Source organism: Scyliorhinus canicula, chromosome 2 (genome assembly GCF_902713615.1).
Source record: "Scyliorhinus canicula chromosome 2, sScyCan1.1, whole genome shotgun sequence".
NCBI lineage: Eukaryota > Metazoa > Chordata > Chondrichthyes > Carcharhiniformes > Scyliorhinidae > Scyliorhinus > Scyliorhinus canicula.
The window spans coordinates 136,960,961-136,973,603 of NC_052147.1; the positions used below are offsets into that span (position 1 = coordinate 136,960,961).

Genomic DNA, 12,643 nt, shown 5'->3' on the forward strand with positions numbered 1-12,643 from the left:
ATATTGTACTAGTTCAATATTTTGTAATGCCCAAATGTCCTTTGTGCAATCATTGAAGTACATTGAATCTTAGAACTCTCAGAATGGCCAGTCTCCTATCATAGATGAGTAAATTGTTGTGGGCCAGGGTTTAGAGAACCCCATAGTGTATCATGGAATTCACCTGACCCACAACTTTTAATAGATTGTGGTATGGGGAGGACACAGCCCACTCTACAGGTGTGGTACAGCAGAAATGGAAAAGTATTTTTTAAAGCAAAATAATGTTTATTCTATGAACTCAAGTTAATGTTTTTAAAACATACAGTGAACATCTTAGCAACCATTAATTCAAATACAATCCCCAAAGAATATAACACTAAGTAATGCTTAATAACTTCCCAAACAACATCCAGAAGACAGAAGAAACACCTTTTAACAGAAGCACATCAGGTTTACATTCACTACTGAAAACATTTATAATTCTGAATTCATCAAATGATCAAGAGATAGTCTTTTGATGGCAGAGATATCAACAGTACACCTGCTCTGTCTGGCTTCAGCTCCAACACTGAAAACGAAACTAAAACACATCCTGCAGCAAACAGCCTAAAACAAAAGTAAAAAGCTGACAGACAGCCCAGCTCCACCCACACTCTGACATCACTGATAAATACCCATTTCTTAAAGGTACATTTCTTAAGCACCCATGTCTTAAAGGTACTCTCACATGACAAAATCATTAACTACACTGAGGCATCCGCTCTGTTTATAGTATTGTCTGAGAATGGAATTCTACTCTCTGACCTGAGCACAGTCTTCATCAGATTTATGTAAAACTCTAATTTTGTACAATTGCTGAGTTGTTGCTGATAGAGTTGTGCTTATCGATGCAATGCTTTCTGTCTCTTTAACAAGGGCTACAGTATCTTGTTCAGGCCTTAAGGGGATATGGGACAAAGCATCTGTTGGGGCCTGCTGCTGTGGTCTGCAGGTAATAAAAAGTTGGGTGGGAGGGTGAGCTGTGAGGAGGATGCAGAGATGCTTCAGCTGGATTTGGACAGGCTGAGTGAGTGGGCACATGCATGGCAGATGGAGTATAAAGTGGATAATGTGAGGTTATCCACTTCTGCAGCAAAAATAGGAAGGCAGATTATTATTTGAATGGGTGATCATCAACTGCACAGCTACGTAACGTGTATAGTAACATTCTGACTGCTCACTGCTTGGCTTTGCAGCAAGGTCCACCTATGCATTGTGATATCTGGTGGATTTTTGACACCAGTTCACAGAATCACAGAATACTGGCCCATTGAGTCTGCACCGACACATAAAAGGCCCTGGCCTGCCCACCTAATCCCACTTGCCAGCACTTGGCCCATAGCCTTGAATGTGATGGCGTGCCAAGTACTCATACAGGTACTTGTTAAAGTATGTGAGGCACCTGCCTCTACCACCATCCCAGTCAGTGCATTCCAGGCCGTCACCACTCTCTGGGTAAAAAAGTTTTTCTCACATCCCTCCTAAACCTCCCACCCCTCACTTTGAACTTGTGTCCCCTCGTAACTGACCCTTCAACTAAGGGGACCAGCTGCTCCATATCCACCCTGCCCATGCCCCTCAACATCTTGTAAACCTCAATCAGGTCACCCCTCCGTCTTCTCTGCTCTCGAAAAAACAAGTATATCCAATCTCTCTTTATAACTTAAATGTTCAATCACAGGCAACATTCTGGTGAATGTTCTCTACACGACCTGCAGTGCAATTACATCCTTCCTATAATGTGGCGACCAGAATTGCACACAGTACTCCAGCTGTGGACTGACCAAAGTTCTATACAGCTCCATCATGATCTCTCTGCTTTTGTAATTTATGCCCTGATTGATAAAAGCGAGTGTCCCATTTGCCTTTTTCATCATCCTATTAACCTCCCCTTCTGGCCTCAGAGATAAATGAACAAACATACCAAGGGCCCTTTGTTCTTCGGAACTTCCCAGTGTCAGACCTTTCATAGTAAACTTCCTTGTTAAATCACTCCTTCCAAAGTGTACCACCTCTCACTTTTCAGGGTTAAATTCCATCTGCCACTTATCCGCCTATTTGACCATGCCGTCTCTATCTTCCTGTAACCCAAGACCTCAACCTCACTGTTAACCATCCAGCCAATCTTTGTGTCATCTGCAAACGTACTGATCCTACCCCTCCACACAGCCATCTATGTTGTTTATATAAATGACAAACAGTAGGGGGCCCAGCATAGATACCTGTGATATGCCACACACTAAAGCTGCCAGACACTAAAGTAATCTCTGTCTATTACTGCTAAGCCAATTTAGAATCCACCTTATCAAATCACCCTGTATCCCATGTACATTTGCCTTCTTAATAAATCCCCCATGTGGGACCTTGTCAAAGGCTTTGCTGAAATCATGTATACTGCATCAACTGCACTACCCTCATCTGTACACTTGGTTACATTGTCAAAAAATTCAATCAGATTTGTGAGGCATGACCTCCCTCTGACAAAGCCACGCTGACTAGCCCTGATCAAATCTTGCCTCTTCAAGTGGAGCTAGATTATCTCCTTGTAGTTTCCCAATCACTGACTACAGACTCACTGACCTGTCATTCACTGGCGTGTCTCTAAATCTTTCTTAAACAGTGGGACCACATTAGCTGTTCTCCAGTCCTCTGGCACCTCCCCCGTGACCTGAGAGGAATTAAAAATTTGGGTCAGAGCTCCAGCCATTTCCTCCCTTGGCTCCCACAGCAGCCTGCGACACAATTCATCCGGACTTGGAGATTTGTCCACTTTTAAGCCTGCCAATACTTCAATACTTTGGGCGGGATTCTCCGATCCTGGGGCTAAGTGTTGACGCTGTCGTAAATGCCGGAGTGTTTTACAACGGCGTCATCTGACCCGATCAGCGATCTTGCGCCGCACAGGGGGCCAGCACAGCACTGGAGAGCCTCACGCTGCTCCAGCTGCCGATACAAGCGTCAGCATGGGCGCCGTGGGTCCATGTGGGTCCGCGGCCGGCGTGAGTTCGCGCATGTGTGTTGGATGCTGTCTCCGTACCGGCCCCGACGCAACATGGCGGAGACCTACAGAGGCCGGTGTGGAGGAACATAGGCCCCCACCGGGATAAGCCTGCAATCGGTAGGCCCCAATCGCGGGCCAGACCACTGTGGAGGCTCCCCCGGAAAACAAAACTAAAACAAACCCTGCAGCCTACTCAAAAACGAAAGTAAAAAGCTGACAGACAGCCCAGCTCCACCCATTCTCTGACATCACTGCAGTAGTAAACACCTATTTCTTAAAGGTACTCTCACTACAGATATTTATATATGCACCCATTTATGAACACCCATTTCTTAAAGGTACTCTCACATGACAACATACTTATCAAATATCTTGGGATTTTCCCTACTTTTACCAGCCAGAGATTTCTCATTTCCCCTCTTTACTCTCCTAATTGATTTGTTAAGCTCCATTCTGCACTTTCTATACTCCACTAATATCTCTGCAGGCTTACTCCCCTTATACTTGTTAAAAGCCTCTCTTTTCCTTCTCATCATATCCTGAGTGTCTCTCGCCATCCATGGTTCTCTGGATTTTCTACACCTTCCTATTACCCTAGAGGGAACATATTGGGCCTGTACCCTCCCCATTTTGTCTTTGAACACCACCCCACTGTTCCTCTGTAGGTTTCCCCACAAGTAACTCTTTGCCATGGTTTGCTTGATTGAGGGCTGCGAAGCTTTCTGGTAATGGCAGAGTTCTTTCACTTGTTGCCACTGTGTATGCTATTACAGAATATTCACAGAGTCTGCTGAGGTAAGGAAAACATTAACGTTCTTAAAAAAACAATTTACTGTGGCTTCATCTTGCCATGTAGTTCAACCAGAGAGTATTCCTGTGATAATGTATACAGTGCCTCAGTAAGATATCACAGTTAGAATTAACCTCTTGCACTGTACTGCATAACAACTGAATAATAATTCCTTTATCTTTTAAAATTAAATTGATACCTAGTTAAACTAGATTAATTTACACTGCTGTTATGAAATTGATACAATTATATGCTTCTTAACTTGACTCAAATACAGAGGTTACTATTACAGAAGAAAGTGAAGGTGATTACCAATATGAAGAGGTATTACATGCTTTTTTTTGTTTGCTTTCGAATGAAATCTTTTGAAATATATATATATTTTTTCCTCTGATTGGTCAACACAAACTGTGGCTCGGGACAGAGCCTGCAGGACAATTGAATGTTCCACTTGGGGTCACCCTTAGTGACGGCAGGGAATGGGGCCAGATGTGGGAGGCCGCCTTGTCGGACTGCTTACCCATGAGGGGGGCACAGTAGTTCGCACTGCTGTCTCACAGCGCTATGGACCTGGGTTCAATTCCAGCCTTGGGTGATGGTTTGTGTGGAGTTTGCACTTTCTCCCCGTGTCTGCGTGGGTTTCTTCTGGGTGCTCCGGTTTTCTCCCACAATCCAAATATGTGCAGGTTAGGTGGATTGGCCATGATAAATTCCCCCTAGTGTCCAAAGATGTTCACATTCTCGGTAGGGTACTCTTTCAGAGTGTCGGGGCAGACTTGAAGCCCCGTCGGAATAGTTCTCGGAATGGTTCCATGAAACAGTCCCACCTTTCAGGACCTTTAGGCGTGAATGGAAAATATTCCCAATGAAGTGGTGTGAAAGGACTTTAAAATTTGCAAAAGCAATTGTGCAAATCATTTGTTTCTGACAAATGGTTACTATGGTAGTAAGTATGTGCCTCTCCCAGCTAAACTAAAATAAAGCTTTTCCTTTAAAGATGCTGGGCATAATTCTCCGTTTAGGACACTAAGGGCGTGATTCTCCATCCTCGTTGTGCTCTCGCACGAGCGAAACGAGGCTGGTGACTAGCAGGAGAGACAGAAAACGAGAATTGCATTCACGATGCAACTGGCCGCTCCCAGAAGCGAAGTCAGGATCAGGACATAACTTGGCGAGAAACCAATTATCACCACTTAAGCCCTATTTCCATTCATGTAACAGGAGCCACCCCTTATTCAATGGCCTCCTGTCATTCATCGGCCTGCCCAGGAAGGGGTCACACTGGCGGCGATTAGTATTTATTTTTAAAAAGGTGAACCTGGCAGGAAGGGCTTCTGTGGGGACCCAAGGAGGTGAGTAGCCATCTTTATTCGCAGGCAAAGAGCTTGTGTGCGCTGGGCTTGCCGCCCCAGTGGTCGGCAGGGGGTGGGGGACCCTTGGCTGGGGGTCCCTCTGCAGGGATGGGTCACCATGGGAGGGTGGGACGGAGGCTCTGTGGGGGTCAACCTGGGTGCAGCCCCTGGATCGTGTGTACCCGTTGTGGGGGCAACCCTTGTACCTGTCCGTCTACCCCACCGACAACCCATAACCCCCACCTACTGCCAAGGCCTCTGGCCATGTGCCTGAGGCTATTGCTAATAGGGAATTGGCAGTCATGGTTAAGTGAGCACTTCACACAACCCAAGTGGATTCCCGCGGGTAGGTGGACCATGTAGCATGTGGGAATCATTGCTTAGCATTCCAATCAGACTCTTATGCCTGGATACTGTGTTTGAACACTGCGGGAGGCAACAGCACACGCATCAGCCAACATCCGAACACTCCGGGGATGGGACACAGCTCTGGGGACATGTCCACGGCCGGGGGTTGGGTGAGTGCCACGGCAAGGGGACCACATCCCGTCCAGGTGACGTAATGAGTGGGTATCCGGGGTACAAGGTCTGGGGTCGAGTGAGGGGGGCCCACTGCGGCCAGGTGTGCAGGGCATCCCTTGTTGGGGGAGAGGGGGAATCAATGGGGAATTGAGGGTCCCGGGGTGGGAGCCACTGTTTTCTGCCAGTCTAACAGTCTCTCCCAATGTCTTATAGATATTGAATGCTATGGCAGGGATTTTGGAACCAGAATTTGCCCTAGCGGTGCTGCTAGTATCCCAGGAGGCCAGTCGTCGAAGACAACGGCAGTAGCAGCATCAGCAGATGCTCGAGGTGGCGGACCATGTGCCAGAACCACCTCACACCCTGAGGAGCAGGCCACTGATCAGACCATGGAGGGACCCAGAGAGGGAGTCCAAGGTGATCAGGTGTCGCTTTTTAAGCTTTTTGAAACAAATTGTTTGTTTTAAGCAGATGACAGACATCGTATGCCACAGGAGTCTTTGTCTCAACAAGGAGACTGGGAGGCACCTGTACCATGTAGCTCCACATGTAGGAGGAGGACATTCGCTTGCGGTGGCCGTCAGGGTCACCACAGCCCTGAACGCCTCAGGATCAATCCAGGGCTCAAGCAGGAACCTGTGTGGTATCGCACAGGCCACAGCCCACAGGTACATCTGACAGGTCACGGATGCCCTGTATGCCCTGGCGGAAAAATCTATCATCATTGACATGGACCAAGCCCAACAAGATGCCCTAATTGCAATTTCTCTGCCATCGCCAGGATGCCCCAGGTCTGGGGGTAATAGATACCACGCATGTTGCTCTGCACTCACAAACAGAAAGGGGTTCCACTCCCTCAATGTACAGCTCTTGTGCGACCACCAGATGAAGATCATGCACGTATGGTGGTTAGCATAAATGCTTCACAGCTCCAGGGTCCCAGGTTCGGTTCCCGGCTGGGTCACTGTCTGTGTGGAGTCTGCACATCCTCCCCGTGTGTGCGTGGGTTTCCTCCGGGTGCTCCGGTTTCCTCCCACAGTCCAAAGGTGAGCGGGTTAGGTGGATTGGCCATGCTAAATTGCCCGTAGTGTCCTAAAAAGTAAGGTTAAGGGGTGGGGGGTTGTTGGGTTACGGGTATGGGGTGGATGCGTGGGTTTGAGTAGGGTGATCATGGCTCGGCACAACATCGAGGGCCGAAGGGCCTGTTCTGTGCTGTACTGTTCTATGTTCTATGTTCTATGTATGTGCATACCTCCTGGTGAGCGTCCCGAGAGCTACATCCTGGAACAGTCAGTCATCCCCGGCCTCTTTGAGGAGCACTCCAGGATGGGCAGCAGCTGGCTCTTGGGGGATAAGGGGTATCCACTGAGGACCTGTCTAATTATGCCAATACGGAGGCCGGAGACCGAAGCAGGGACCCGGTACAACGAGGGAGGCACGGTAGCACAGGTGGCTAACACTGTGGCTTCACAGCGCCAGGATCCCAGGTTCGATTCCCCGCTGGGTCACTGTCTGTGCGGAGTCTGCACGTCTTCCATGTGTCTGCGTGGGTTTCCTCTGGGTGCTTTGGTTTCCTCCCACAGTCCAAAGACGTGCAGGTTAGGTGGATTGGCCATGATAAATTGCCCTTCGTGACCAAAAAGGTTCGGAGGGGTTATTGGGTTATGGGGACAGGGTGGAAGTGAGGGTTTAAATGGGTGGGTGCAGACTCGATGAACCGAGTGGCCTCCTTCTGCACTGTATGTTCTATGTATCAAGGCTAATGTGGCCACCCAGGCTGCGATTGAGCAGTGCATTGGATCCCTCAAGATGCACTTCCGGTGCCTCCACCGCTCCAGTGGTACACTCCAGTACACCGCCCGGAGGGTTGCCCGCTTTGTGTGATCTGTTGTGCCCTCTACAACCTCTACAGCAGGGGGCGATGAGCTGGGGGTTGGTGATAGGGAACATGTGACCAGCTCCGAGGAGGCGGAGGATGGTGAGGGGGCGCCGGACCAGCAGGAGGACAATGCCAGGGAGGAACCAGACGACAAGCCAGAGGCTGGCAGTGCTGGCGGTGAAGGTCCGGCAAGCCAGTAGGGTCAGGGAGACCCTCATACTCACCCCATTCACTTAGGCCATAGCCTTGTCCGTCACCTTCTACTTTCATTTCCCACCTTCCCTGTGTCTGTGTCACATCACTCCAGGGTGCTGGGACTGTGTCAACACCATCAGCGGATCACTGTCGAGGGCAGGTGGGTGATGATAATCCACAGAGAGCTGGGCGCCAGTGCTTTTCAATCTATGCCATAGTCTGACCCTTGCCTGTTTGCTCAGTGTTCGCTCCTACCCAGCACCCGCATGAGGTGTGCCTGGGGGGGAGCGAGGGGATGTCTGGAGAGATGCAGAGACCTGGAACAACAAGGCCCATGTGGCCATCCGGGCTGTGACGTTAACCTGGTGTTGTAAGACTTCTTACTGTACCCACTCCAGTCCAACGCCGGCATCTCCACATCATGGAGAGATGTGGCAAGGGTGCGAACGTCGGCCCACATTGTGGAAGAAAGTGGCAGACGTGTCACACTGGATGTGCTCAAGGATGTTTATTGTGTGTAACAGTTCCCCACTCTCCCAATGGTGCCCCCTCCCCCACCCAACCTCCCCTCCTCTAGTGCTAGTCATGTGCTTTGCCTTCCTAGCTTTACCACTACGTCTAGGTGTGTCCCAGGATGCACATCAGATGTGGAGGCAGCCATCTGCTTACCACGTCCCGTGGGCTTCTGGCGGGCGCCCTCTGTGGGCTCTAGGGTTGGAGGACCACGGCTCACTTATTGGTGGAACATGTCAAACCATGGCGCCCTGTTCATCAGAAGGATGGAACTCGGGAGAGCTGGTGGCCGCCGTTGCCATTTCATGGGACGGATCTGGGTTGGCACCCAGCGCACTCTTCTCCCACTCGGTGCCTATAGGGCCCTGGGGTTCACCACGGGACAGACAGGCAGCTGGTTCAGGCCCCAGCTGACCCTGTATCTGCTCTAGCTCTGCCAGTCCTGGCGGTTCCCCATGGTCTGCACCATTATATCAATGTGTTGCTCTTTTTAATGAGTGGAATACTGTCCACCAGCAGCACCAATAATGTTGCCAAATTAACTAGATATGGCAGTTATTAATGATAGTATTGCTTTTCAGAGTCTCCAGGTATCAAATGATACCACCACAAGGCTTTACCGGATATCGATCAAAGACCAAACAACCAGTTAGTCAGTTCAAGTTCAAAGATAGTTTATTTATACACAAGGATTACTTCGACATGCACCATAAAACACTACAAGTTATATTACACCTAACAACCACAATAACCTATACTTAACTTCAGGACATCCGGCTCTATGCAGATGAACAAGGCCTTTGTTCGGATCTTGCGTGGCTGGGTAGAAGAAGTGGCTCTGTTTCTGCTGGGTTCATCCGTCTGGTTGCGATCGTTGGTCTTGAACTTGTCTGTCTGGTCGTTATGCTGCACTTGGGTTGGCATAGGCCGGATCCAAGAGAGACTGAACACATGGCTGTGTCTCTTTTTATCCCTCTGGGATTTTGCGCTCTTTGGTGCGGTCCTGAGCTTTGGACCCAATAATTTGACAGACTTCAATCACTGCCTTTGATTTTGGCCAATAAAGGGCGGATACCTTGATGGCTGGGCGTATCCTGAGCGGTCATTGACCTTGGCTGTTTGGGCTTTTTTCGCAAAGGGAGTGGCGCCGGTTAGTCTGCATCTGTATCGGCTACCTGAGTACAGTCCTTTTGTTCTGGGGAAATGGGCCATTAGAATGCAAACGAGCGGGGATTGTGATGATCTGCCTTCTTCACACCTCCTCCTTGGCCCATTGTACGGCCGGCACTCTAGCCTCACCAGCTGATCCCTGCTCTCCGAGCAGGCCCTGTGCCTCCAGCCTCCATGCGTTCACAATGGCAGCTGCGATCAGGTAGATAGCAAGCATGGCTGTACTCCGAAATTCATTCTCTGCAGGGAGGAAGAAAAGAGAAGACATGATAACAAGTTGAGTATTTCCTTGCCCAACCAGATCCAACGGGTTACGTGGTGACCCTGAGTTGCACTTCAGCTCCACTTTCCACATGTCCCCCCCAAACCCACCCCACCCTTCAGCCATTCCCTCTAATATGCTCCCATCAGTGACTGGCACTGGGGTGAGCCTTTATCCTCACCATCTGTCCTTGTGAACAGGGGTATCGGTGGCTGCCTCAAACCCTGTCAGCGATATGCTCTGCGGCCACTGTCTTGCCGCTCCCTGGGGCTTACTATGGGTGTCCTCATTGGGTGGGCTGTGTTTATTCCGTCAGTAGGGGAGCACCTGGTTGTGTGGTAGAGAGGGTCACTGTGTGCCACTAATTGCTTCCATGTAGAGGCTTGTGTGTGGGCAGGTCCTACAGAGATGGATAAGGCAAGGAAGTGTGCATCTGCTGGGAGTGTAGCTGCAGTCTGATCTGAGTGCTGAGTGTGGGGACAGGATATGTAGGAGCAGAAGCACGGTGGGCAGGCAGGGCTTGGTAAGGCCTCTGCCTGAGAGAGACAGTGTGCCAGGGAGAGTGTCAAAGGCTCTGGTTTCTCCCTGCAGTGGGGCTGTGCTTCTGATCAATGCATGGAAGAGAAGCAGCACCTCGTGTGCCACTGATTTGAGCTTGGCCACTCCCATCCCATTGATTGGTCAGCTGGGTCTGACGGTTTCCAGGAGGGTGGGCCTGGGTGGGTTCCCAAATGACCACAGGCTCTGTGAACATTTACAGGATACAGTCAGCAGTAAGCAGAGTGAGGAGCCAGAGGTGTGTAACTTGTACCAAATGGGTGCATTTAAAACAAATACTGCATTTAAAACAAATACTGCAGTAATGGCAGCCTGAGCCAGGCCATCCCGATCTTGAGGGGGACACCCCAAATCCACAGAGCTGTTATCAAGTCGCTTCCCGCTACTTCTCCAGCACTGGCATCCACCCCGAACAAGCGTTACAATTTTAAACAGTTTTGAAAACTTTGCTGACCTTCTATCTCCCCCTCAGCAGCCATGGTGCCCAGTCTCCATTTGTAAGTATCCACAGTAAATCACGGCCATGTCATTTCACCTGAGAGGGGCAGAGAATTGCGGAGGCGCGGAGTATAGTGGGTCAAATGCCCTAATCACATTTAAATGAATGCAAATGCCGGTTTTGTATGACACCAGTGTGGGGCACAAACTTCGTTATCACCACCAGCGAGGGATCAGATTGTGGAAGGCCCAGATCTCGATTTTGGCCAGATGCCCCATTCTCCAGCCAATCACGATTCATATTTGCTGCGTCGTGAGGTGTAGTGATATGCATCACTGTAAATACACAAGGGGTTAATGTAAATACACGTAGACTAGATAGACACTTGAGGGAGCACCAGAGACATGACACACAGACATTCAACCAATAGGTCAGTAAGATAGATCACGACCAATGGGCATTCACGATACACACAGAGGTGACACCACCACAGGAGGTCATTACACCAACCCATATAAAAAGGACACAGCACACATGATCTTACTCTTTCCAGTGGAGACACTCAGTGTGTACACAGGGTTGATTCAACATGTCACACCCACCACCTGGATTGTAGCAGACTGGTTTGTCAGTCTGAGTAGCTATCGCAGGATTAACAGGACAGTCAAATCCAAGTAGGAGAATTGTTAACAGTTTAAATAAACGTGTTAAAGCTATCTCCAAGCCTGAACCTTCCTTTGTCAGAGTGTACATCAAGGAAGCAGCTTATGCTACGTCAAGAGCAGAACAAAACATAGTACCCATGGAGTGACCTGTTAAATCCATATTGTTACAACTCAGTAAACAGTGATAACCAGCTACGGCACCCAAGCAAGATGATGTTCGCGATTCCGGTTCCACAGCAGCTCAGGTACCAAGCAATCTCAGTGCAAACTGACGTTGGTTCAGGCAGAGAATCGAGATCTACCTGGTAGCTTCCGACCTAGATGGTGCGGCGGATGCAGAGAAAATAAAGCTTCTACTTACCATCGCGGGTCCAGAAGCAGCTGAAAGAGGCAAAACAAGAGCGACTTCCAGGCAGTCCTGGACAAATTCCAAGAATTCTGCGAGGGACATACAAGAAAAAAATGTAAAAGAGGTGCCAAAACTCACCATGAGGTTGGCTTGCAGCAGAAATCTGCAGTTTAGAATTGCAGCCCACTGCAGGGAGAATTGATAAAGGTGCTGCACATGTGCAATGGAGAAAAAGGCCCCAAATAAAGGAACAGCGATCTGAACTTGCCCAATCGCTTACTACGACCTACCGCGCCTGCTTCGTGACATCAGAGGCCCCAGACCACGCCCACTTAAAGGGGAAATGTCCCAAAACACGGAATTTAAAAAAAAAAGCCGTCAAACCCGCTTCTTTCACCTGGAACGACAGCACAATGCCTGAAATTCAATCAGTAACTGAAAGTAACCTCCGCAGAACCCTGCAACAAGCAGTTCGCACCACCCAAAGAGACGATACAGTCCTTGAAGACTATGACTCAGACCTTGAATTCTTTGGACATCACAAGCCCAATGCCAGCTCCGACACAAAATGTGATGATTTGGTCTTGGAAGACAACGACTCAGACGAAGATTTCACCTTGGGAGCTGGCTACCCCAGTGCCAGATCCGAACTGCAACTAGACGTGTTGTACATTGACGACCCCGACGACGAGTTCTTCGGATTGGGGAATCTTCAGCCCAGCATATATGACATTCCGACTCGTGAGTGCAGGATTATGCTGCGGCCTGACACCAAGAGACAGAGAGCTGTACAAGCCCACAGAGAGCGGCCTGCTGCCACACAGAGAGTGGTCCACGCACCACGAAAGGTCCCAGCCTCCACACAGAAAGCGATGAAAGACTCCATAGCGAGACAACTGTATGTCTCCACACAGAAAGTGACTCCAG

The 12,643-nt window shown here is 49.4% G+C and overlaps 1 protein-coding gene across 1 annotated transcript in view; it reads left to right on the plus strand.

Annotated features, from left to right (window-relative positions):
* LOC119962275 (sperm-associated antigen 16 protein-like) overlaps window positions 1–12,643 on the plus strand; it is a 1,248,392-nt gene that overhangs the window by 21,204 nt on the left and 1,214,545 nt on the right. Inside the window, exon 2 of the mRNA XM_038790262.1 lies at window positions 4,090–4,136. Coding sequence (XP_038646190.1) covers window positions 4,090–4,136 — 47 coding nt within the window. The remainder of the gene's footprint in view (window positions 1–4,089; window positions 4,137–12,643) is intronic.